Raw genomic sequence first — 27,475 nt, 5'->3', positions numbered from 1 at the left:
TTTTCCCGAGTCCATTGCCCCCTTCCAACTCCTGATTTACAGCTATATCTGGTATGTTACTTGTATCCTCTATAACGAAGACTGATGCAAAGTACCTGTTCAATTCATCTACCATCTCTTTACTTTCCATTATTAAATCCCCAGACTCACTTTCCATAAGACCAACGCTCACTTTGTTAACTCTTTTCTTATTTAAGTATCTATTGAAACTCTTACCATCCATCTTTCTATTTCTAGCTAGCTTTTTCTCGTACTCTAATTTTTCCCTCCTTTTTAATCTTTTTGTCATTCTTTGCTGTTCTTTATATTCTGTCCAATCTTTTGACCTGCCACCCATCTTTGCGCAATTATATGCTTTTTCTTTAAATTTGAAACTGTCTTTAACTTTTTTAGTTAACCACGGATGGTGAATCCTCCCCTTGGAATTTTTCTTCTTCATTGGAAGGAAAAAAAAACCACAGGCCTAGGTTTGAGGCCTAGGGTATTTTTACTGCCAGGCTTCATCAGCATGCTAGCAGTATGCTGGCTGGTCAAAGCAGGTGGAAAATGGCAACTGGATGGAGAAAGGGAGACCATGACTTTTCTTGTAGGATCTGCAGAAGCACTGTTGCTCTTTTAAGAGTGGTGTCCCCCCCTCAGGCCCCAGTTAAAATCCAACCATTGTCCTATTAGTGCCCTCTGTTCAGAACCAGGATGGTTCTGGGGACAAGAGATTTTCGCTACAAGTTTAGGGTGGAGAAGTTGAGTGGTTCTCCTTGGAGCAAGGACAGGAGATTTAATAAAGGTGTACAAGATTATGACAGGTTTAGCTAAGGTGGACGAACATAAGTTGATGGTACAAGGACTAGGGGACACAGATTTAAAGCACAGATTTACAGTTCTGAAAAAGGGCCATACGGACTCGAAACGTTAACTCTGTCTTCCTCTCCACAGATGCTGTCACACCTGCTGAGTATTTCCAGCAATTTTTGTTTTTGTTTGACACAGATTTAAAGTTCTGGGCAAGAAATGCAGGGAGGATGTGAGGAAGAACTTCTTTTGTGTAACAAGCAATAATGGCTTGGAACACACTGCCTACGAGGGTGATGAAAGCAGACACAATCGATCATTTCAAAAGGAAATTAGACGGGCACTCTAGGGAAATAAACTTGCAGGGCTACAGGGATAAAGCGAGGGAATGGGACTGACTGGATTGCTGTACGGAGAGTCAGCACGGACTTGATGGGCCAAATGGCCTCCTTCTGTGCCATAAAGACTCAATGACCCGGATTTTCACAGAAGCTTGATGGCTCCAGAGCTTTTGAAAATGGCAGGCAGGACCTGATTCTGGGACTCCTGTCCCCATTTCCAGCATTGGCAATTTTTGTCTCACGAGATAAGGATGCAGTTAGCGAGCCTGCACCCTGCACACCCAACCCACCCAGCTCACAGACCCCTGAAATTTTTGTGGAGTTGGGCCAGCTTCTCCATGACTCATGGTTCACAGCCACTTAGAGGAGTCGTGAACCACAGCCTGGATTCAGGAGCCTTTTGAAAGATAAGCTTAAAAGATCTTACCCATTCTGTCTTCATGCCCATTCACCCAAAATGCACTATTAACAGAACCAATGAACCATGTAATAACAATGGTAAGTGTTGAAATACTTGGGGGGGGTGGGGGGGGGAACACCTGTTCATAAACCTGCTTTGAATAAGAAGTGTTGCTCCTACAACCCTATAAGACTGTCAATCAGATAGGGCCATTATAATATCAATAAGATTTATCCACTTCACACCTCTTAATCTTTGGCCAAATAAACATACATTGACAAAAGAGCTCACAGAAAGGATAACTTATTATAACCTCATAAAGATGTCAATCAGGCATTGTAAACACTCAGCTTCAATTTGTCCAAACAGATCCCGGCTGAGCGAATGTATTTGAGAGTGTTAGAGTTCAGCCGAACATTCATAATGAGTTCAGGTAGCAACCAGATGATTGGCCATCTTTTTATATTAATACAGTTCCCAGGTGGAATTGGAAATTCCCAATTTGAGCATTTCTGTCTCGTTAGTAAAAGTCCGGCTTTATGACTCTGTGATGTAATAGGAATCTGATTTGCAAAAAGTTATTCATAATTTAAATTAAATCAGAATCATAAAATTATTCCCCATAGTCCAGCAGATGTGCACAGTGAGTATTTAGCCATACAGACTGGGAGGGTCAACCCCTAATTGGCTTTACTACCCTGAGTTAGGGAATTAGGTAGGGGAAGAATTGTCCAGTATACCCACTCTTGGGGTTAAGTTTTATGTGCCCCTGGCAGGCATGTTTCCCACAGGGGCACCTAAAATGGGGTGGGCACCTATCTCATCACCTTCCTGCCCACTCCCACACTCACCTCCATAATACAGAGGGTGGACGGACACCAAAACTAGCTGCCTGCCCACCATATCTATATGTACAATTAAGGGTCAATTAGACATGTTATCAAGCCAATTGACCCTGATAATACACTGCAATTGCCAGAAAGCATTTGGCATGGGCAGCAGGGTGGGAGCAGCAAAGCTGATTATTAAACTGAAATGCTTAAAGGGCGGGGGTTACTCTTTGGGGGCTGCCCTTTGCTGATTGCAAGGTCGCCCGCCCCTCACCCTCTTTAGATTGAACCCTTCCTTCCTTTCTACGCACTCCTTCCCTTAAACTCACCCCCTCCCCCACCACCACCCCTCTCCCTAACCTCCCCAAAACCCTCCAGGCCCAAGACCCCAGATTTATCTGCTCCGCCGATCCAAGGCCTTGGGGTCCTGCCCTCACCAGTGGTCCCAGTAATGGCCACTGACACATTCCTGGCGCTGCTGGGACTGATGGGTTCTGCCGGCAAATCAGGTTGGCCAGCAGCTCCAGAGGGCGGGACTTCTGCCCCGATGAGGGGTGTTAATGATCATTAGTGATGCCCACAGTGCTTTATGGCTGTGGGGCAAGTCAATGTTGCACCGACAGGCTCCACACCTACATGCTTTCCAAGAGGGTACCCCACCCCTGTATTATTCTACCCTATGTGTGTGTTGACATTGGGTGAGTATAGGAATGGTGTCACCTGTACTCTCATAGTTGAACATCTTTCTGGTAATCACTGTTAAGGTCAACAATGAAGGGTGACAGGTTCCTATGGAACTGCACCCCAAGAATGGGGGAGAATCGGCAGAGAAGAGAATTGGTTTCAAAGATCAAAAAGGAGATGAGGGAAAGGGGAAATTTCCCTGGGCGTTCCCCCAAACCTATGCTGTAACTGCAGCAGAATAACTGCAGGAACCCCCAGAAAAATGTGGGTTGTTTTTTTCCCACAGTTTCTACAGTTCTTCCACTTATGGTGAGCAAGTGGGAAACACCCTACCCCAGGGAAGGTCATTCATACCCAAGATCTCCTCAGTAAAGTAGAAGACAGCAACTCTAATGGCACAAGGTGTCATGTAACTCAAGCCAACTCATCAGGGCTAGGTATGCACCATCAAACTTGGACACAACAAAAAACAAACTGTCCTTTGCCACATTATATCTCCTTCCTCTTTGTCGTGGACATTATTTTGCTGTGAATGAAACCTCGCATTTCCTTTACCAGGAACGGGGCTTTTATCTGGCTTGCAGAGGAGTTACCTTTTTCTGACCAGTTCCTTACCACTGACAGGTGCACCAAAGCAACTTGCGACCCCAACTGCTGCTGCCGCCACCAGCATCTCATACTGCTTGTTCTTATTCTGTAGAAAAGGAATATACCACAGGCTGAAATAGCTTAGTCCTATGGAAAGGCAGCCATCATAAGACAACCCGAGTCGATTGAAACCACACAAGTTGAGGCATTTTTGGAATTTCTTTGCCGAATTCATGAAATAACATGATTATCCCACACTCTGTTTATGGTAGCTGACAGTTCTACTTGAATATGGCGATTAGAAGGTGCATTGAGTTAAGTCAGGATGCGATTGCTCTGGAGAGGGTGCAAAGGAGATTCACCAGGATGTTGCCTGGGCTGGAGCGTTTCAGCTACGAAGAGAGACGGGATAGGCTAGGGTTGTTTTCCTTAGAACAGAGAAGGCTGAGGGAGGATCTGATAGAGGTATACAAAATTATGAGGGGCATGGATAGGGTAGATAGGAAGAAACTTTTCCCCTTAGCGAAGGTGTCAATAACCAGGGGGCATAGATTTAAGGTAAGGGGCAGGAGGTTTAGAGGGGATTTCAGGAAAATTTTTTTCACCCAGAGAGCGGTTGGAATCTGGAACACACTGCCTGAGGGGGTGGTAGAGGCAGGAACCCTCACAACATTTAACTATTTAGATGAGCACTTGAAACATCATAACATACAGGGCTATGGGCCAAGTGCTGGAAAATGGGATTAGAATAGGTAAGTGCTTGATGGCCAGCACAGACATGATGGGCTGAAGGGCCTGTTTCTGTGCTGTAAACTCTATGACTATGACTTAATGTGGCAGAGATTTGGAGAAATTTATTTTCCTCGAATTTTCACCCTTCTGTCCACTCCTGAAGTCACTAGTTCCTTCATGAGGGTACAGTTTCACAGAGGGGTGTGGCTCTCAGGTACCTCAACCAAGTGATCATGATTCACAAACAGAACGTTTCCACAAGGTAACTAGCTTTGGGGACATCAGGCATCATTCTCTTCTTAACCAGCATCCATACAAATGCACTTTCAGTAAATGCTGCGGGACTGCTATCAGCAGCAGGAACCCGGGCTGACTTTTCCCTTTGGGGTTGCTGAGACCAATTATATTAGCTCTATCTTGGGGAAGTGCTGGCGTAGTGGTATTGTCGCTAGACTAATAATCCAGAGACTCATTGTAACACTCTGGTGACTCGCATTTGAATCCTGCCAAGGCAGATGGTGGAATTTGAATTCAATAAAAATCTGGAATAAAAAGTCTAATGATGACCATGACCATTGTCGGTTGTTGTAAAAACCCATCTGGTTCACTAATGTCCTTTATGGAAGGAAATCTGCCATCCTTACCTGGTCTGGCCTACATGTGGCTCCAGACCCACAGCCATGTGGTTGACTCTTAACTGCCCTCTAAACAAGCGCATTTAGGGATGGGTAATAAATGCCTAGCCAGCAAAGCCCACCCGAATGAATTTTTTTAAAAAATCACCACTCCAAGGAGATCAACTAACAGAAAGAGATCAAAGCTTCCTGATTTAAAAGGCTCAGAAACATTGACATCCAGACATGGTTCTCACATAAAAACAAAATACTCTGGATGCTGGAAATCTGAAACAGAAATAGAAAATGCTGGAAAAACTCAGCAGGCCTGGCAGCATCTGTGAAGAGAGAAATAGGGTTAACATTTTGAGTCCTTCTTGTACAATTTATCTAACGAAAAATGTCAGGTTTCCCCACCTTGTCCACATACAAGCTCAGAGCATCAATCACATGATTTGGTTTAATGATTTATAAATTTCGCTTCAATGTCCCTCCTTACCTCATAATCCCTGGTGACTGTAGTTCGAATTCTTCCCAAATAGGTGGCAATCATGCTGGAGATGTGGACAAAGGGACCCTGGGGTTCAGGCAAGAAAATTTATTTAATAAACTTCTCCTTCCTCATTCAATCGTCTCTGTTTTCCTCAACTTTTCACACTTCTGTCCTCTCCTGAAGTCACTGGTTCCCTCGTGAGGGTACTGTTTCACAGAGGGGTGTGGACCTCAGGTACCTCACAAAAGGGACCATGTTTTCCATTAGATATTATCCTTCACTCAAGGACTTATACTTATCCCTATGCCAAAGCTCTAAGTGTTAATGGTGAGCATCACCAGGTCTTCTGGAGTTCTTTCCCTGCACCACTGCCCCCCACACCGCACCCCACACCCCGCCCCCCCCCCCCCCCCCACCCCACCCCACCCCCAAACTCCATGACTCCCACCCCCCGATCTGTTTCGTCATCCTTTCAATATTTGCTCTCCCTTCTTGATTCTCTATCCCTCCAACACGTACTCTCTTTTTCCTCACACCTCTCTAGTTCTTCCTCAATTCTCTATCTCTCCACCATTTTCTTTCCTCCCTTTGACCAAGATTTGATTCATCTGATCTAATATCGCCTTATTTGGCTCGGTGTCATACTTTGTTTTATAATAGTCCCTGTGAAGCATCTTGGGAAATGCCATTATGTTAAAGGCGCTATATAAATATAAGCTGCTGTTGTTGTTCAGTTCTCTTTTCTTCCCTCTTGTTCTCCCAGCTCTGCAGCATTTGCACTATCCCCATCTCTCTCTACCGCTACACTCCTTCCATCTTTTTTCATATTATATGTTTAAGTCTTTAACTCACCACTTTTCCTAAAAATATTGTGCTTCCTGCTGCCAGGGAACATGTCAAACCGACAACCTTTGCTCCGAAGTTTTTCATAGTCAGATACTCCTCCAGAAGTACTCCAGTCAGAATAGTCTTCAGTTCTGGAATGCCTGAACCTGGATGAAAGGGGAAAGACCATTTGGATCAATCTCTGAAATATTACAAAGAGGAACAACAGAACAGAAAGTCCTGGCACAGATAAAAAGATCGGAAATATCAGAAATATTTATACTGAACCCTAAATAATTCGAGAAAGTATGACCTAATCTTTCACCTTTCACTCTGATACCAATTTACTCACTCCACCATTGGTGGCCATGCCTTCAGCTGCCTAGACCCTATGCTCTGGAATTCCCTAGCTACACCTCTCTGCCTCTCTTTCCATCTTTAGGACACTCCTTAAAATCGATCTCTTGGACCAAGCTTTTGGTCATCTGACCTAATGTCTCCTTATGTGGCTCAGTGTTATATTTTGTTTCAAAATGTTCCTGTAAATTGCCTTGGGACCTTTTATTATGATAAAGGAGCTATATAAATATAGGTTGTTGTTGTACTCTCTCTCCTTGAATTTTACTCCATTTTATACCATCTGAATCTCTTTAATCAGGTTTCCCCCCTTGCCACAGCACTGAAATGGTCCTAACCAAAGTTGCAAATGATGTTCTCTGTGCCTGTGAGCATGGTACATTAATATTCCTTAACACATCTATAGCCTTCTTCATGACTGACCAATCCATCTTCCTTTGATATCTCTCTTCTGTTTTGTCAGTGTGACTGCCCTTGCTTTGTGCCACTCTTACCTGTCTGATTGCAGTCAGTGCATCTCGAGCAATCGGTTCCCTTCCATTTCTGCCTCTGGAAACCCCCAAGGATCTAAAAAAAATCGCCTCCTACTATACAGTCTGATGCTCAAACCACCAGTGATTAAATCGTTCCTCATGATGCCTGTTCTGGATCACAGGGATATATCAATGCTCTGATTATTTGGTTGAACCATTCTATTTAATGTCTGACTATTCAGTGAATTTTATTTCTCTTACATTCAATCCTTGATCCAACAACAACATGCATACATGTGGCATCTTGCCGCATGTCTGTGGTCCCCTCCTATCCCTCATCTATAAGCTGCCTCTTGGAATCATGGGATAAGCTGCCACATATAAAGAGAAAGAACAACCGACATTTATATAGCATCTTTCATGACCTCAGGACATCCTAAAGTGCTTTACAGACAACAAAGTACTTTTGAAGCTCTCTCTCTCTCCGCCCCCCACACACACACCTTAAACCAGCTTATATTTCAACTCTTTCTTGGACTCGAACTCAAGTTCTGTCGAAGGGTCATGAGGACTTGAAACGTCAACTCTTTTCTTCTCCGCCGATGCTGCCAGACCTGCTGAGTTTTTCCAGGTAATTCTGTTTTTGTTTTGGATTTCCAGCATCCGCAGTTTTTTTGTTTTTATTACTCTTGAAGTGTGATCACTGTTGTAATGTAGGAAATGCAATAGCCAATTTACGCTCAGCAATCTCCCAAAAACAATAAAGTGATAACAACTAGATAATTTGCTTTTGTGATGCTGATTGCCAGATAAATATTGACTAGGATGCCAGGGATAAATCCTCTGCTCTTTTACAGAATAGTGCCCACCTGAAGGGGTTGACAGGGCCTCTGTTTAATATCTCATCCAAAACACAGCATCTCCAACAGTAGCAGCATTCCCTCAGTACTACACTGGAGTGTCAGCTTGACAGTCAAGGGTATGAGGGGCAGAGGGGTATAGGAGGTTATCATGGTAAGTAGAGGGCATAAGTTGGCATTGAAGATATGAGGGGCCGTGGGGAGTGGATAGGGGCATGAGGTGCATGGATGGGGCATGGGGAGTGTGTGTGGGGGGGGGGGGGGGGGTGGTGAAGGAGTGAGGGCTGGAGAGCTGTATTTTTGGCTTTAATGTTTTTTTAAAAAACTTTGACACAATGCCAGAGCACTGTGGCAGGCCTTCCGCAACTGGCAGTCTCCACACTCGCTATGGGGTTGTCTGGCCCGATTCCTCATTGGGGAAAGATTATGGAATTATCCTTAAGTAAATAAAAACTGGCTTACACAGATTGAAGGGAGGAGTCTGTGCTTTTGTGAATAAACCTGTGTTAAAGTGAGACTGGCTCCAGATTCATCCTTTACTCAATGTGTGAACAGTGACTTTAACACTCTTTACTACCTTAAACATGCTATGTAAATGCAAGCTGTTGTTATCGATTTCTCCTGTGTAATCCAGAGTTACTGAGACCCATTGTTGTGCTTCAACCTCTTCTTCAGCTGAGTTCAGCCAACTCAGCAGACACTAGGGATCACAGTAAAGGAGGTTGCAAACTTAGAACTGGGATCACTTGTTAAAAATGAACAAACACTTGGTGAAAGAGTTATGTTTTAAGGAGTGTCTTAAAAAAGGAGAGTGAGCTGGAGATGTGAAGATGTTTGGAGGGGTCATTCCAGATCTTGGGGCCTACCACAGCTAATTGACCAGGATTTCTGTTACTGAAATTGTAATTGTGTGAAAGGCGCTAAGGACAGGATCAGGAAGCTGTGATGGTAGAATATGCTGCTGATATTGAGACTACTGCTCCTGTTTGTAGATTGACTACTTGAGTAAAGTGCTTGAGGGCAACTGGTGCAAATTGAATTAATGGAGATCGTTATTCTCATTTTACACAGAATTACATGGAAGTTTCAACAAATTCATTTAATCCAGCACCAGTGCACCTCACCTTCAGTCCCATTAGAAATCCAAAAGGGGAAGACAATGAAATGTTTACTTTTTGCTTCTCTACATTATACCAGCAACAACACTTCAACAGTACTTCATTGGTTGTGAGACATCCTGAAGTCATGAAAGGCACTATATAAGTTGTATGCAAGTTTTTTTTGTTATTTTCTACCATTATAAACTGATATTTAATTTAAATGTTTAATTCTGCTCAGTGGTTACTGACTACACAACTAACTTGCTGCAGTGATGTGTAAAGCCTGTTGGGGGCACTCCATCCACACTTCACAACACTTAGAAACCAAGTCACGTTGGAAAGGTTGACAGTGTGTCAAACATTATAACGAGTAAGGATAATCAATGCATTGAATTATGCAAATCAATATTGTAATTCTGATGGCAGTAATTAACCCCACACTGGTAACAAAACACACCGACTGACAGTATGCAAAGAAAATACGTTTTTCAAACAATTCTTGTCTATTCAGTGTTGTCATTCATTGTTGACAGGCAATTGGTTGAGCACATCACAGTTAAATACAATCTTGACTTCAACCAATCTATGCGCCAACAACAGAGGTCACCGGATGGTATTCAGAAGCAGGAACCCTGGCTGATATTTTTTCTATCCCTGATTCAGCAGCAAAGATGCTGAAGTTAATAGGGCTGAGATTAAATTACTCAAGGCTGACTGGCCATCAAACCTGCAACAGTCTGGCCGCCATATTGGATTGCACTCCTTTCCCTGGCAGTCAGAAGAAGTCAGTGCTGGCCCGACTTCAATATGCTGTTCCTCGTTCTTTTTGGAGTACTCCTCCTGGTTGTATATTAAAGCTGGGGGCAGCTGCCAGACTACACTCCCCATCTCCCAATTTCCTACCCAGCCCTGACTCCCTGCCCAAAGTCCCAATCAGTTGACTGTGCTCCTCCTCTCAACTGGTGATGCCTCCAGCGACACAACAGGTGCCCACAGTTGCTCGCAACAAGTTCAAATTGGGAAGTCACAGTCACTCAGCCCATCAGTTTTTGTCCAGTAACTATAACTGTCAGAGAATCGCAGCTGCATGTCCAAGATTTCAAGAGATCCATTACCTGTCAGTATCAATCCCCTCTGGGAAAGTTGGATTGCAGTACCACCTCAAATGTAACATCTTATTTACAAATCTTGCTATTAACATGGCTTTTGCCTAGCTTTCTCTCACCCTCTTTTGAAGATGCTGACTCATGTCCATCCTGTTTGTGTGAGCCATCAAACTGGGACACTACTACTACAACAACAACTTGCATGTATGCAGTTCCTTCAATGTAGAAAATGTCCCAAGTTAACTTTCAGGGGTGGGGGGAAGAGAAACAAATAGTAAGAAAGTAAAGAGATGTTGAGCACAGGTGACTGAAAGTTTGGTCAAAACAGTGAGTTTTTTAAATCTTTTTTAAGGGAGAGAGGGAAGGGGAGAGGCAGAGGGCTTAGGGAGAGAGTGTAGGTTCAAGTTAGTGTGGTGAAGGGAGGAGAGGAATGCATAAAAGGCCTAAGTTGGAAGATCAAAGGGTGTGAAAATGGACATAAAGCTGGAAAGATAAAGGTGCAGCAAGGACCTGAAGATGAGGACATGAATTTAAATCTAATACATTGGCAGCCTTGGGTGAAAGTTGGGTCAGCGAGGACACAGATGACAGATAAGCGAGACTCAATTCTTTTTGAACCAGTTGGAGTCAATGGAGCATTGGAGGACACGGAGGAGGGCATTAGAGTAACTGATCATAGAGGTGACAAAAGCATGGTTAATATGCAGATGCAAACGTCATTGCAAAGGTGGAAATATGCAGTCTTGGGAATGGAAAGGATATGAGGTTTAAAGCTCAGTTCAGGGACAAACAAAATGCTGAGATTGTAGACAGTTCAGTTCAATCTGAGCAAGTGGCGATAGAGAAGGACGCAGCCAGTGGCAAGAGGATGGAGGTTGTGGCAGAGTTTGAAAATGATGTCTGGCTTTCCTGGTGTCCAATTAGAGGAAATTGAGATTCATCCTTGACTTGATGTTGAAGAGGTAGTCAGACAATGTGGAGGTGATTGTGAAGTTGAGAGAAGTGGTGGAGAGGCAGAGCTGGGAGTCATCAACATGCATATGGCACACCACTGTATTCCACTAACATTATTGTACTGGCAATGGTCACTAGCCAACTGCTGGTCCCAGCTGAGATCAGCACAGATCAGACTGAGAATTGGACCTGGGACCTTACTGGTCCAAAATAAAAACAGAAAATGCTGGAAATACTCAGCAGGCCATGGCAGCATCTGTGGAGGGAAGCAGAGACAACATTTCAGGTCTGTGACATTACTGGTCCATTTTTTAAAAATTCTTTTACAGGATACAGGCCAGCATTTTGATTGCCCGTCCCTAATTGTCCTTGAGAAGGTGGTGCTGAGCCACCCTCTTAAACCGCTGCAGTTCATGTGGTGCAGGAACACCTACAGTGCTGTTAGGAAGGGAGCTCTGGGATTTTGACCCAGCAACAGTGAAGGAACGGTGATATATTTCCAAATCAAGATGGTGTGTGACTTGGAGGGGAACTTGTAGGCGGTGTCATTCCCATTCATCTGTTGCCCTTGTCCTTCTAAGTGGTAGACGCTGTGAGTTTGGAAATTGCTGTCAAAGGAGCCTTGGTGTGTTGTGGCAGTGCATCTTGAAGATGGTACACACTGCTCTGCCACTATGCATTGGTAGTGGAAGGACTGGATGTTGGAAGTGGTGGATGGGGTGCCAACCAACAGGCTGCTTTGTCCTGGATGGTGTCCAGCTTCTTGAGTGTTGTTGCACTCATCCGCACATGTATGGCTTAATAAGTATTGCATTAGACAAAAGTTGGCCATGGGAGAGTAAATTCAACAATCTGTGCTTCTGATGGGATGTATGCTCAAAGGTAGCAGGGGTCATAGAATCAGTACTGCAGTACATTAGCTCTATCAACTGCAATCTCATTAATCACAGCTGTTGGCTGGGAATGAAGGGACAATTAATTTAGCTCAGCTCTTAGGAGACTTTTGCTAATGACATCTTTTCTACGCCAACTTTATCTCTAGTTTGAAACTCCAAATCTACTACTGGAATTTATGGATGACTGCTGAGTATCTAACTCTGCATTTCAGTTCATCTTGACATGGGAACTTTTTTCCCAGAAGAGGGGATTGGCAACTGCATTTTTGTGGCATGTTCACAGCGATGGGAAATGGATGATACAAATACTGTTTGGTCTATAAATACACTGGCTTACCTCCTGACTGTGGTGACACACACTGAGAGAAGCCAGTGGAGAATGTGGTCATTGCAATAGGGTACACAGTCCAAGAAATGTACTGCAGAAGATTGCTGTCCTCTAACTGCTCGTAGAGCCATCGGTGAGCTGCAGAGAGATACAAAGCATGAGAAACTCCAAATCCATAACTCAGTAATGAAAAAACAGGCTGCTTTTGTGTCATGGTCAAATTCAATTTACAAATGTGCTCAAACTACCTTGCCTACACGCTACTATCGCTTCCACTGTCTGTATCAACAAATGACCATTGTCTGGTTTTAAACTAATAATTTGAGGAAATTACTACTTGCTCAGTTCTCTTTGTGCTAATTCCAATTAGCCTCACAGTCTAATTGAATCTGTTAAAACTCACTGAGTATGTCATCTGGTTGAAAATTGCAGACTGCTGCAGCACTCAGTCACTTAAGGAAATACGAGACAGTAACTAATGTAAAGAGTTGCAAAGGTAGGACAAGGGCAGGAAGTAGGAGAGTGAAACATAGATTTAATTATTTACTAAACACATGCACTCATTATAATCAATGCAACTATATCATTTGATTTTATTCTATCAAAAACAACTTGAGAAGTGGATTTTAAAATGTAAAACTCCTGATTGCCTGTACGTTCTTCAATTTTGACATGGATACAGGAATCGTCAACACACAGGGTAAAATTGTATTCGTCATTTGTTGATACAGACAGTGGAAACAATACTAGCATGTAGACTAACAAAGTAATTTGAGCACATTTGCAAATTGAATTTGTCACTGCACCTAACAGTCAGGTGATCTGTCTCCATTCTATTTTCTGTAAGGGCTTATTATGGGCATGCTTTGCTTTTATACTTAGTTGTTAATTGATAATAGTAGAAAGAGCTTCATGGTGGATAAAGACACATCTATACAGATGTGAAATGCCCCACTCTGTGCTGTTAACTCATCTCAAGGAGGGGCCAGCAGTTGGAGATGTACAATTGGCCTCAGTGCCCTGGCGTAGAGAAGGAAGAGAAGTCCAGCCAGCCATGATCACCGTCCAGTGAGTGCTGCTGGAAAGGGTCCATGTTTTTGTGATGGACAGTGAGCTTGGATATGATGCCCTCTGCAGTCTAATAACTTGTTTCACATGAAGATTGCCAGTCTGGAGGAAGTGTCAGTGCTGCAAAAGGCTGAGAGTCTGGAATTTTCCTCCAAGGCAACTATAAATATGGCAGAATGCTTGAGTGCCTAAAGAATGAACCCTTTGCAAGTATCCTGACCTTTTCCTGTTTTATATATTTCTGGTGAGCTTCCAGCAGGATTCTGGCTTGCGTTGGAGGCTGGGGAGAAAAATGCTTGCTGCAGGCTTCAGGCATTTGCAGCAGACGCATGGGAACACCACCAAGTGCAGGTTCCCCTCCTAACTACACACCATCCTGACTTGGAAATATATCGCTCGCTGTTCCTTCACTGTCACTGGGTCAAAATCTCAGAACTCCCTCCCTAACAGCACTGTGGGTGTACCTACACCACATGAACTGCAGTGGTTCAAGAAGGCGGCTCACCACCACCTTCTCAAGGGCAATTAGGGATGGGCTATAAATGATGGCCTTGCCAGCGACATTCAAATCCGATGAATGAAAAGAGAACAAGGCCAGAAGACCACAGATATCTAATATTTGTACTGAAAGTTAAAATTTCTCCAGATTCTTCAGGGACATTAACATTTTAAAGGGCTTTCTGCCAACCCTTAGTGGTACTGGACACCAGTTGACATCCTGACATTTCTTGGGTCCAACATTACTATGGTAATGATGGGCAATGCCGCATACAACAATCACACCATCCTGGCCGTCCATTTTGAATATTCGGGCAGGGGTATTCAATGTCCACCATCATCTCCTGCAGAAAATCCTGGAACTAACAGCAATCACCAGAGAGGAGGAGTGACTCTCCAGATGATATTTTGCTCGCAGGAGCTGCAGTAAGATGTGCCGTGAGAGGTAAATGTACGCCAGAAGTTCCCAACTTTGGCGAAAGGGGCTGCAAACTTTCAAGCTGAATAATGGTAGATGTTCATTTAGTAAAGTTATGTAAAGTATTTTCTAATGGAACTAGAGCATATAACTAAAGCTGAGTCACTACTGCTAACCTGTGGCTAGTCCTTAATTTCTGTTGGGCAACACTGCTATAAAGGGATGTGATTTGCTGTAGAAAATCCTGCCCATTGCCTTCAAGAAAGTCATGGAAAAACAGGCCATACTAAAAATTCAAAACAAAAGGCAGTTATCAACAATAAAAGGGCAGCTGTGGTGAGTAATTTCCCCCACAGATCAGTCACAGGACCACTGCCTGGTAATCATATTTATTTGTGTGATATTGTAAAAAGGCCAAACAAGCAGCCCATCTTGTAATTAGTCACTTCTCTGGAGTTGTTAGTTTTCTTCTGCCAGATCTTTATTATTGTGCTATTGGGTTGGAGTTTCAATAACTCCCAAAGCTGCAAACGCTCTAATTTTATTGTAACATATTTAGTTGTGAGAATATGTCCCTTACACCAGCTTCTTTCCATGCTGCTTTCTCCTAGACTCTCTCAGATCACATGAGTATATGTCACTTCCTTCTATAATGCCACGGTCTATTACAGTTAACCCTTTATGGGACTTAGTCTAACATACTTGATTATACTACATCTCCCCAAAGTCACTGTTCAGATTTCAACGTTCTCTGACATTCCTAGAAACTCAATGCTTCAATCTTCTAGCCCTCCTGAACATTTCTGTGTTTTGAAGTTTGTAGGAAGTGTAGCCTCCTCAGCTCTCTTAGGCAGATATTTTTTTCTTTCTTTCTTCATGTTGTCTTCTCGTTCTCTCTTCTCTCTCCTTCCTCTGGTTTTTTGAGATTCTTACCTTCTCTCACACCGATAAGCATTGTGTCTAGTCTACCGTATTTTATTCTCCTCTCGTTTATAGGGACTAAGGCCTTCTCATGTTGCTGTTGGTTCTCTGGATGCTGTTGAACAGAATTCTACTAGTAGATGGTTCAGGATCACCTGCTTCAGTTCTTCTTTCACTTTTAATGATTTGTGGCCTCTTTGGTCTCTGATTTTCACTCTAGCTCACTTGCTATCAAAGCTCTCCTGTCCTTTCTTACTGTTCTGTTTTCTGTTCCATCTGGACAATGTAGCTTTTTGTAGGATGGCTGAAGAACTCTGTTGTTTAACTATGGCTCAGCATCTGAAAGAACTGAAAATGCTGCTCCTATACCAAATTTAAAGTGTCTCCTATGTCCTTCTACCAGGATCTCTGCACTCCAATAATTTCCACTTCCTTCTTTAACCTCTCTAATAAGCGTATCTCAATGTCTTGCGAATCTTCAACTTCATGGACTCTCCTTTAAAACTTTTATTCTTTCTGAGTATTCTGCCCATTTTTTTCTACTGCAGGGTTCTGTCTGAAGGTCTTTTTACACCAATGGCATTGTGCACCTTTGGCAGGACAATTCCCTCGCCCCTGCCTTTCTCTTCTGCACTAGCAACAGCTAGTCTGAGCTGCCACCATTAATTGCTTTTCATGCCTCGCATCTGTCCTCTCTATTTTCCCTTTATGTCTGACCAATTCAACTGTATCTGTTACTTTGGGATTCAGGCCATCTGACTCTTCTCTGACTATCGGTTGGCTCTGCTCCCTGATCTCGGCCTGTCTACTGAACTGAATCATCTTCACCAGAGTCAAGTCATCTTGGGACTGCAAATTACCTGATAATGCATCACCCATTACTCCAGCAATGATTCTGTCGTGAATTAGCTCCTCTTTCAGATTACCATACCCTCAATCTTCTGCTAATCAGTATTAATCATTAATAAATGCATCAATGCTTCCCCTGTGTCTCTGGGTATATTTACTGAACTTTGCGAGTTCCGCGATGGTGCTCTTGTAGAGGTTGAAATATGTCTCCAGCACATCAATGACTTCGGCATATGTGGCTTTACCCTCACCGATCCCCAGGGTAACTAAAATGACATCCACACAGTTGCCCATTGGGTACAAAAGTGTACTGAGCCAGTCTGCCTTCACTGCAAGACCCAATACAATGCGAAATCCAGCAAATCAATTGTCACTTTGGCCACACTTCAACCTGATTTAGGCCTCCAACTTTCTCGAAACTTTCAGGTAGAGATTTTTCTATCACTATTTTTTTACCGCTTGCAAACATTTATTATTGTGCTGTTGGGTTGGAGTTTCAACAACTCCCGAAGACTGCCAGCTGCAAACACTGTAATTTTATTGTAACATATTTAGTTGTGAGAACACTCCCTTACACCAGCTTCTTCCCATGCTGCTTTCTCCTATGCTCTCTCAGATCACATGAGTATTTGTCACTTCCTTCTATGACATCACAGGCTATTAGAGTTAACCCTTGTCGGGTTATTCTAACATACTGCATTATACCACAAGAACAAGCTCCAGGAATATTGCATGTAACATGTTCTGTTAATTCTCAGCCAGATGAAAATTCCACCTTAAGCGGTATGACTATCTGTCTCAACTTATATGAAAGCACATTGCTGACCAACTTGTGGACAATTTTCTGTCCTCCTAGGAACAAGGTACATAGAAGGATGTATTACTGAAAATGAAGACACAGCAAAACAAATAGTATAAATCTCTGTCCTTGCTTACCTTTGAGAAGCTTGACCACTGTGAAGTCCAGAGCAAAACTAATGAGAGCCATTAACACACCAAGAATGAAGAGAAAATACCAGTCATCTCCTACCCGGAAAAGCTGGCGCTTGACAAAACCCAAACATCCTGCAGAACAGAATACATGAAGCATGAAAAGTATTTATTAATAAGTGCGCCCGCTTGACTGTCATTACTGAGACAGCTAAGTTTATAATTGACTCAAATTTTGTGGTAATAATATCAATGCTCACTGTTATTACAGCTCAAATCAGATACAATGTCCAGCATCTGCACCTGCATTAAACACAGAAATTAGAAAGTTGCTGACAGATTTGCCTGCTCCAAGTTTAAATACACCGGCACCTCACTGGTACATATAGTGTTAAAACGCCTGAAGTTCCTGTACATACCCACAGGATACCTATTAAGCACCAGGAAATTTATGGCTTGTCCATTCAAGTTTAGGTGAACTTCTAACAACGTGATAATTCTTAATTGCTACTGAGTAGCCTCTCTGGCACTGAATGTTTTTTTACAAGTGTGGAGTTTCAGTCCTTCAGGTTTTAATTATTATTGGAGATTTTATAAAAGTGCAATGAATGGTGAGTTCCATTTGTTCATTGCTGACCACACAATCCAGGTTATTGTGTTTTGCTTATGCTTCAGTTGGCAAAAGCAATAAGTAACTGAACTATAAAAACTTGAAGATTCCAATCTATGCTGCTGTTGTAACACAATAATTGGCATCTCTGCCTTGAGTTGGGGAGTGGAAGAGTTACCCAGGGTTCCCATTCTGTATTTTTATCTGTTAAGAGATCTCTAACAGAGAAACTAGATGCATGTCGACATTGGCTGAGGAGATCACTAGGGTTATATCCATCACTTCATGTGGGTAAATACTCTACCAACATTAATAATCCGGCATCATACATGACACATGGCTACTTAGGTGGGTCACAGGAGGTCGGTCGATGGATGGCCACAGAATTGCATGTTAATCAAAGCTGTTAAGAGAAGAGCAGGAAGAAAAATTGCTCCAAAGTGTTACACAATTAAAGCCACCAAGCTTTGCAGAGTCACAAACGTATCTTTCAACTCTCTTCTCCCACCTTCACTTTACAGCTTGTGCCCTGTAAAGAAATGCTCCATGCATCCTATGAGGATTTCTTAATTAACTTGGAATTGGAATGGCATTATTTTAAGATATATGGGAATTCCTTCCAATCCCACATCTTGCTTGAGGCACACTAATTTTGTACTTTCCCCTCACATAGCCTTCTATAAAAAGTACGTGAGTACAAGATTTACAAACCTCACATTAAACTGGAGATTAGACACGTGGTCTAGAGGCATAATGGATGTAGTGTCTATCAGCCCTTAAAAGAAGAACTGAATTACAAGTTTTAGACATAGCCAATGTTGCACACTTTGGTGCCTAGTGGGTCTCATGCCACTGCATCATAGAAATGTTATCTGAGGAATGTAACTGGTCATGGCTCAGTAACGTAGGTTCTAATGTTAGATCCCTATCCTAGAGATTTTGTTCAATTAAGTTTGAGGTCAGGGGGAATTTCATTTTATTTGCTTGGAAGTTTTATTCTGATCATTCACCTCCCTTTGGCAATTATGTATTTGGGTAGATTGCACAATAGTGCAAATTACACAGAATCTGGTAGAAGGAATGGCCTTCTCAGCCAAGTTAATTACTTATTCCATCCACAACAATGGGAGATATCTGTACATTTAATGCCTTGTTCCATTTGTTCATATGTTATATACCTTAAAACTGTGGGAACACCCTGAAGCAGGTTATTATGCAGAATGCCTCTTCACATAGTTCTGCACTAATTATAGTCAAATCTGGCTCATACGTATTTCAATTGGCTGGATTTACATAACAATGACAATATGCATTAATATAGCACCATTAGCATCATATAATGTTCCACAGAAGCATTAGCAGGCAACGTTTCACACAAAGGAGATATTGGAATGGATAACTAAAAGCTTGATCAAAGATGAGGGTTTTAAGGAACGTATTAACAAAGGAGAGAGTGGTGGAGAGGTTTAAGAAAGGAATTCCAGCGTTTAGGACCTAGATAGCGTACAGCATATCTGCCAATAGTGGAATGAAGGGAATGAAAAGACATAAGAAGCCAGAATTGGAGGAACAGAAGACTGTAGGGCTGGAGAAGATCATAAAGTTAGAGAGGGGAAGAGGCCATGGAGGAATTTGAAAAGGAAGATGAGAATTTTGATATCAAGGCTTGGGCATACTGGTGGTCTATGTAGGTCAGCAAACCGCAGTTTGGTATGGGTTAGGGCATGGGCAGCAGAGTTTGGATAATGCTAAGTTTATGGAGGATGGAAGCTAATAAATCAGCCAGGAAAGCATTGAAATAGCTGCCTGAGAAGCATGGATGAATGGTTTCAGTAGCTGGTAAGCGAAGACAGCGGTGGAGGTGAGCAATGTTACGGTGGTGGAAGTAGGCAGTCTTTGTGAAGGTGAAGATATGGGGTCGGAATCTCGGCTCAGGGTCAAATAAGACTGTCTGATTCAACCTGAAAGGAGTAGAGTTGGATACTGTCAACATACACATGGAACTTAACATCCTATCTTCGAATGATGTTGCAAGGGTACAGCATGTAGGTAGCAAATAAGAAGGTGCCAATAATTGATGCTTGAGGGACTGGAGGTAATGGTGTGGGGCAGCAATTCAAGCTGTTGTAGGAGGTTCTCTGGATACTACTGGACTGGTAAAAGTGGAATGTGGAATTTAATTTACAACATTGTTTTTCACACAATTAATCTATGTGGTCCTTAACCGCTGCCAAAATCCAAATTCTTTGAAATAATACCAAATATCAAATTCCCACTGCTTGTGATAGGAAAAGCCAGATAATGCTTTGCACCTGCTGAGCTGGCCCAGTCCTGTATGATCTGATGAAAGTCGGCACTTAATAACCACTTAACAGATTGCATGGAGCTAGCTGCACACTATCAGGATGATCAATTAAACACGTTTGTAGATGCTGAAATGTTGGCCACGTTCATTCTCAGAGAATGCCAACACAGAGGTTTGTGTTATTTCCCAGTGAAATTGTTACTCAATTTAAATGACTCTAGTTATACTTGTAACATCGTAGTATTGTGAAAATGAGCTCACTGTACTCGAATTGAACAAAAGACAGTAATAATGAAGATTATTTGTCTTTATGCAACATGATACAATGAATTTAAGTCTCCTTTGGTTGTTTTATTACATTAAGAACAATAGGGCTCAAACCAAGCCAAACAATTTATCTGCTTTTGATAGCTATCCAGCATTAAAAAAAGCAGTGCAGTGCTGTACACCACAAAGGATGCCAAATCACTGGGAATCTAAGTTTTTATCCTGGCTGGCCAGTAAAAATAATCAAAGAAACTGAAGCAATCACTGTTCAAGCTTTTACGCAATAAAATTCATGACATCAGTACCTCTGTGTATATCAGAATGGCAACAGGACAAACTTAGCACCAGTTTAGGAATTACAAATGTAATAAGATGTCGTTATGGAGTGGGGAATTGCTTCTTACAGTAGACTAGAACTTTCTGCTGGCAATGACAACTGGTGGTGCCCTGTGCTTGGTAAACAAGCCGATTTGTCATGTCTTAAAGACCTGCCGTATGTAACAAATTACAATAAATACACTAAATAAGGACGATTCTCTTTGGTCTGAACATATATCAAGTTCGACTATGCCATATGCGTCAATTAAGATGTAAGAATGCTAAGTGATGACACAGCCAGACAGAATTCTAAAGCTGGAAGATTGTTCAGTCTTACCTGTCACATTCTTCCTGGTTTTGGGCCAAGGTCTCCGAACGTTTTGCTGCAGAGGAATACTTTCCTCTGCTCCCAGGGTGGGAGCATTCTCTTGTCTCCATGCCTCGCTCATTGCTGACATGAGGCATTACTAGATTCCTGTGCCATTCACCACACACACACACTCACTGCCCCTTGCAAACTGTCCCTTGCCTGGTACACCTGAACCACGTAGTAGTTTGCTGCAAATCTGGTTTAAACAGGATCAAAGCACCTGCATACCACCCACCCCCCACATAGCACACATAACATTTACAGTCACAACCTGCCTGCCCTTGGAAATCTCTTTTTTAAGAGTCAAAAGCTTTTTCAAAAGGAAAAAAGTTGAAGGAAGTATTTGAAACTCAGCACCCAGACCACACAAATGTCCATCACCATCAAGGACAAGTTTATTTACCATTAGAATGCTGTAATTTATTAAATCTTAATTCCCACTGCATTTTGGGCCAGTTAGGGGCCATTGTTGAAATGTGCTTCCCCAGTTTGCTATCTGGAGCGTTCCTTTCTGAAAACTTAATGTAGAAACGTAAGAACAAAAGGAGGCCATTCAGCCCTTTGAGCCTGTTCTGCCATTCAATTAGACGATAAGGGATCTGGGGCAGCATTTTCCGGTCGGCGAGCAGGGCCGTGTGTCCTGACGTCATCCCGTGTCTTTAGATTTTCAGCTCAGCAGGCCGCCGAACTGTCAACGGCCTATTATGGCCATTAAAAAACTAATTAATGAACTTCATGGCCCTGCCCGTCCAACCTTAAGGTTGGCGGGCAGGTGAAGAGGCCAGGCAGCTTTCGGATAATGCATGAAACCTCATCCACGGGTGGGATGTAAGATTTAAAATTTCACAAAAATTTTTAAATAAAAGTACCGTACATATTCCATCTCATGTGACAGTTTCACATGAGGGGACATGTCCTTAATTTTTTTTCCACCTTTAATTAGGTTTTTAAAAGTAACACTGATCTCCCTGAGGCAGCGCTTTGCCTCAGGGAGATCTGTGCGCTCTTTTGCCCGCCCACGTAAAATGGTGGTGCACCCCCAACTGGGGGCGCCGATCCGGAACCCACCCACTTGCGCCTGCTCCCACACAGCCACCACCCCCCCCCACCCCCGATGGAGGGAAAATGCTGCCCTTGGTCCTCAACTCCATTTGTCTGTCTTTGTTCCATATGCCTAGATACCCTATAACAAAAATCTATTGATCTGCATCTTATAGTTTTCCATTGACCCAGCATCTACAGCCTGTTGGGGAACCAAGTTTGAAATTCCCACTACCATTTGTGTGATCAAGTACTTGCTAATTTCAAACCTGATGACCTGGCTCTAATTTTAAGATTATGCTCTCAGCCAGTAGGCTACGGTTTAATTTTAATTTGACACATAAAATGAGTCACAATATTAACAGTGATTAAATGCAAACCTGGAGTTTTAAGGCAACCACAACATCTAGATCGATGACCATGCAATACAAGATGGCCGCACCCACAAGGGAATGGGCACCCACCACAAGAGGGCAATAACACATAATGGCGCTCTTTTCCTTGATTCCCCCACCAGAGGAAATAGCAGTTCTCTATATTTACTCTATTGAACTCTTTAAACATTTTAAATACCTACACCTCAACTTTCTCAACTCAAGAGAATATTAAGCCAAGACACATTTATGAAATCTTTAAGTAAGGTTAGGGATGTCATCCAAAACTGAATAGAGGAGGAAATTGGTTGGGGTGGTGTGATTGTGGGGTCTTCTTAGATGATGAAGATTAATTGAAGCCTGAATAGCCTCAGTAACTGATATCTTCATGATAGGGCACAGAAGCAGAAAAGTGGTCTAACTTGTGCATAACTGAAGACTGGTATGGTGGCCCGGACAGAACAGGGGGAATTTTCTGATTAGATTTGCCCAATTAACAAACAGCAATCTGGTCACCTCAGTCAAAAAATTAGGTAAGGCCTCTGTAATGCCAGATCTCCACTCAGTTTTGTGCCCCCAGTTTACATCATCATTTGCAGTGACTACATCAAGAACCTGCCCATTTCTGGATGGTTGCCTGCAAGTGCTGCTAAAATGACATTATTGTGTTATGAGAACAAGAAATTGGAGCAGGAGTAGAACATACTGCCCCGTTATTCAATACGACCATGGCTGATCAACTTCACTTTCCTGCCCTCCCCCCATTGCCCTTGGTTCCCTGAGAGACCAAAAATCTGCCTATCCCAGCCTTAAATGTATTCAACAATGGAGCATCCACAGCCCTCTAGGGTAGAGAATTCCAAAGATTCACACCCCTTTGAGTGAAATAATTTCTCCTCATCTCAGTCCTAAATGGTTGGCCCCTTGTCCAGATACTGTGTCCCCACGTTTTACATTCCCACTTTACTGGCCTCATTTTCCATCAAGGCCCCTCCCCCCACCCTTCACTTGTGCTGTTTCATCTTCTCACCTTTTTAAAACAGTCATCCAGGATTCCAAGAAGCGGAAAAGAAGTTAAAGGGCCCAGCATCAATGGGCAGAATGTTATGGCCCCATTGCAGTGGAGGTGGGGCTGTAAAATGCAGTGAGCCATTTCAAGAATCCATTGACTTCAGCTGGACCGCTGAAACCCAGCACCGTAAAATTCCGCCCAATGTTTGGCAAGAGCGGCACTCACGATTCCCACTACTTGGGGATCACAGCCAATGGGAATATCGAAGATCAGCGGTTTCTCCTGCCCTCTCAGACTTTGGTGTTGCGTAGGCCAGAGGAGCCCTGAAAGGGAAGTATCATTAGAGTGAAACAATAGCACGTGTACCTTCATCAAAATGTAACATAACTTTCATAAAATAACTACAGAAGAACAATCGTGGACAAGCTTTCATTACAAGATCTGCAAGAACCTGTGAAAGAAAGAGAGGACACTTTGTCAATGTTCCACTCCAGCATCATAAATTAAGCAGTGCAGAATCCCAGCCAAATTCCATTTTCGAATTGAAGTACAAATGTTTATAAAAACACAGGAAATGACAGGAGAGGTGTGAAACCTTTCATATTTAAGATGCTGATTAAAAATGTTCACCAAAAATTGAGTCATGGCAGAAGGAACCTTAACGTATACAGGATATCCTTTACAAGTTTCAATATAAGTAAAAGGACACAACAACATCGATATTTGGTCCACCACTTACAATAGACAAACAACATTTGAAGATTCAAGTCATTTTCTTTCTGCTTTGTCAGATTGCTATATTGACATTATATTGAAAGGGAAAAAGGCTCTGCTCTGGAATGAAGTTGCAGAATTTTCCACACATCTCATCATCCAGACGTAAGCACCCTGACAGCACAAGATTGATTTTCCATGAGGTATACTGGTTACTGGGTTAAGCACTGAGGCTGACCTCAGCAATGTCTAACCTTCAGTCCTGATTATGAGGCATTCTAACATGAACCAACTGATCATGTCGTGAGACAAAGGATGACTAGAAACAACTGTCATTCTCTTGCTGTGACATTTTACTCCACCATATGTATTTAGTGTGCTGCAATCCCTCTTGTTAATTGTATCAACTGAGGTTAAGTACATACAGGTGGAAGGCATTGATTGGATGGTTACTTGAGCGCATGTAAAGAGACACTTACTGACACAGGAATAGAATAGAGTGGAGTCTGGAGATATATACCTGCTATGTTTCGCTCTGTGAATAAATCTATTCCAAGATTTCTTCTTTCACTAACTGAGTTTCAGGAATATTTAACCCAATATCCTTTAACTCAGGATATGCCATCTCACTTGATTTCCTGAACAGCTAACCTCCAATGGACACCAATATTTCCTGGATCTACTATCTATTCATCAGATCAGATACCAAAAATTTTGGTCAGGCCCAGTTAGCCTTGTCTGAAAGCATTAACAAAAAAATGGGCAATTGCTTAAAAATTGGATGAGGTAGGTAGATTCAAGGATGATCATGTTATGGTTAACCTCACTGAGCATTGTGTAATGGATAACTTAAAAGTTTATTGTGACAACACCAGCTGCTGTTTCATTTAAGGAACTGACAACACCAGCTGCCAATTACTTAAACCTGTACTAATGTCCTTCTGTACCAAGCCTCCAGAATGCACAGTTTTGAAACATTTCCCAGTGAATTCAAAACTTATCGCCCTAAATCCAATGTCATTCCACCCAGGTTCTTTCCTTTCCACAGTATACAACTTATCCACACCATGTCCTTCTACTCCACTCCTGTGGCACTGCCACTCACTTAACTACTTCCACTCGCAGTGTCCACAACATGTCTTTGGCATCAAATGGCAGGACAAGATACACGATATAGATATTCTCAAAAGCTCCACTATAACTGGAATTGAAGCCATGATCAAAGAGTTATGCTGGTCTGGCCATGTTGTTTGTATGCCTGATTGTAGGATTCCCAAAGCTGTCCTCTGTGGCAAGCTGTAGCCCAAGTATCATCATAAAGGTGGGCAAATTAAAAGCCATAAAGATATACTAAACACCATCTTGAAATCTTGCAATATTAAACCCTGGGGAAACACAGCCACTGACACCACATCTGCCAGGCTGGTTTGACTGAATTTAATTCTGCGAGGTTGCAAGATCTGGCTGCTACTGCCAGGCAACTCATCTGTCTACCTTTTGTTTTTATCTCTGTGTTTAATTGACTGCCACTTCTCTTCAAGAAATGCCTACCTTGAAGAAGTTTTGTTCTTCTCTCTGTCAGGATTTTCAAATCTCTCTTTTGCATTGTTCCTCCTATCACTGCTTGCTTGTCCCAATAACCCCTCCCCCCCTTAAACCAGCTTCTATTTCACCCCTTTCCTATTTCTACTTAGTTCTGTTGAAGGGTTATGAGGACTCGAAACATCAACTTTGCTCTTCTCCGCCGATGCTGCCAGACCTGCTGAGTTTTTCCAGGTATTTCTGTTTTCATTTGTCTACCTTATCTGGCTTCTTTTTTTTATTCGTTCATGGGGCATTGCTGGCTAGGCAAACATTTATTGCCCATTGCCTAACTACCGTGGTCAGAGGACATTTAAAAGTCAACCACATTGCCTGTCACAAGTAGGCCAGACCAGGTAAGGGCAACAGATTTCCTTCCCTAAAGGACATTAGTGAACCAGATGAGTTTTTATGACAATGGTTTCATGTTCATCATCAAACTTTTAATTTGTTTTTTTTATTGAATTCAAATTTCACCATCTGCCATGTGTGGGGTTCAAACCTAGGTCCCCAGAGAATTACCCTGGGTTTATCTGGAATACTAGTCCAGTGACAATACCACTAAGCCACTACTTCCCTTTCTGATGCAACAAGTACAGTCCCTGTACGCATGTCCACGATTGAGCTCTTTGCCCATCAGCTCGCCAGCCATAACTGAGACCCATCTATCGATTCAACAAGAAACTCATTTAAAAAAAAAGCTGCTCACTCGGCGCAGCTCTTTCCCACATCCCAGGGCTTCTCTTCCAAAGTGTTCTAAAACAATCACCCTCAGATTTGTTTCAGAAAACATAATACGTTTCTGTAGCATTCATCGCATACAGAAAGCTGCCCCAGTTTTACAAGGCAGTGGGACGAAAAGCAGGAAGGACAATGGAGAAGGAGTATTGACCGACAAAAGCACGCCAGGTGGTGTATGTTTTGAGGAGGCTTTTCTAACACGGAGAGAGGTAACAAATTTTTGATGGAGGGGTTCAAGGGGGCGATGATAATTGTGAGCCCGTGTATTAAAAAGGTTGTCAGTCCTACTAGTATTCTATCCTCAGGGGTCAAGGTTGTTTACAGAATACGAGGGAGACTGTGCTCAGAGGCATTCAGAAGCTTGGCCTAAATAGCCAAGTGGTTATGGGGTTTGTAACCCCAAGATCAAGAGTTCAAATCCCACAATGGCAAATTATGAAACAATGTAACTTCATCTGAAACAGATGGAAACGGGTTTGTACTCGAAAGAGTTACAAAAGAAAGAGCTGCTAAACCAAGAAAATCAGAGGCGTTCAGAGCTTCAATGAAGTGTAACTTAATGCCTGGATTGAAAGAAGGACAATTAATAATTAAACTATTTAAAATGCAAATTGAACAGGAACGTGCACTGCATTTGCACTGCTGGCCTGATCACACCTCCTGAGAGAATTTTCAGATTTACACCAAATGCAGCATTTTGTTTGCAGGTCTGTCCACATGACACCACGATGTGGACCAGGTCAAGCAGGGGTGGGAGGGTTGGGGGGTGGTGAGTGGCACATAGGGACGGGGCCCATAATCTACATTAGGGGCGGAATTTTCCATTTATGAGACTAAGTGTGGTGGCGAGCAGGTTCAGCGGCGCCCGGCCCGCTGGCCAAAATGGTGTTCGTGCCGCTAGTCGGCGGGGTAACCGATGCGCCATAAACCTGCCATCGGGAGAATCGCGAACTGTTTTGACGCAGGCGGATTTCCGACTTTTCGCCTGCCGCTGGATTCTCTGCTGCTGTTGCCCACCGCGATACCTGCCCCGAGCGGGCTGGGAAAGTTCCGCCCCGTGTGTTGCCCTCGCAAAACAAATCGACAGT

The 27,475-nt window shown here is 42.8% G+C and overlaps 1 protein-coding gene across 3 annotated transcripts in view; it reads right to left on the bottom strand.

Annotated features, from left to right (window-relative positions):
* The window catches only part of clcnk (chloride channel K), a 62,665-nt gene extending 41,639 nt beyond the window's left edge, over positions 1-21,026 (bottom strand). For 2 of the 3 annotated variants that reach the window (XM_041205723.1, XM_041205726.1), the window contains exons 1-6: positions 20,892-21,026; positions 17,061-17,189; positions 12,380-12,508; positions 6,324-6,463; positions 5,478-5,555; positions 3,660-3,738 (exon numbers count right to left, since the gene is read on the bottom strand). In XM_041205723.1, coding sequence (XP_041061657.1) covers positions 3,660-3,738; positions 5,478-5,555; positions 6,324-6,463; positions 12,380-12,508; positions 17,061-17,189; positions 20,892-21,012 — 676 coding nt within the window. In that variant the 5' untranslated portion in view covers positions 21,013-21,026. Of the gene's footprint in view, positions 1-3,659; positions 3,739-5,477; positions 5,556-6,323; positions 6,464-12,379; positions 12,509-17,060; positions 17,190-17,314; positions 17,358-20,891 lie in introns of all 3 variants that reach the window. The other variant, XM_041205724.1, reaches the window with a different exon arrangement.
* Positions 21,027-27,475: the final 6,449 nt, after the last annotated feature.

Source organism: Carcharodon carcharias, chromosome 15 (genome assembly GCF_017639515.1).
Source record: "Carcharodon carcharias isolate sCarCar2 chromosome 15, sCarCar2.pri, whole genome shotgun sequence".
In the NCBI taxonomy this organism is placed as follows: Eukaryota; Metazoa; Chordata; class Chondrichthyes; order Lamniformes; family Lamnidae; genus Carcharodon; species Carcharodon carcharias.
Note: the sequence above shows the minus strand (reverse complement) of the source record. Positions and strands in the feature narration are given on the sequence as shown.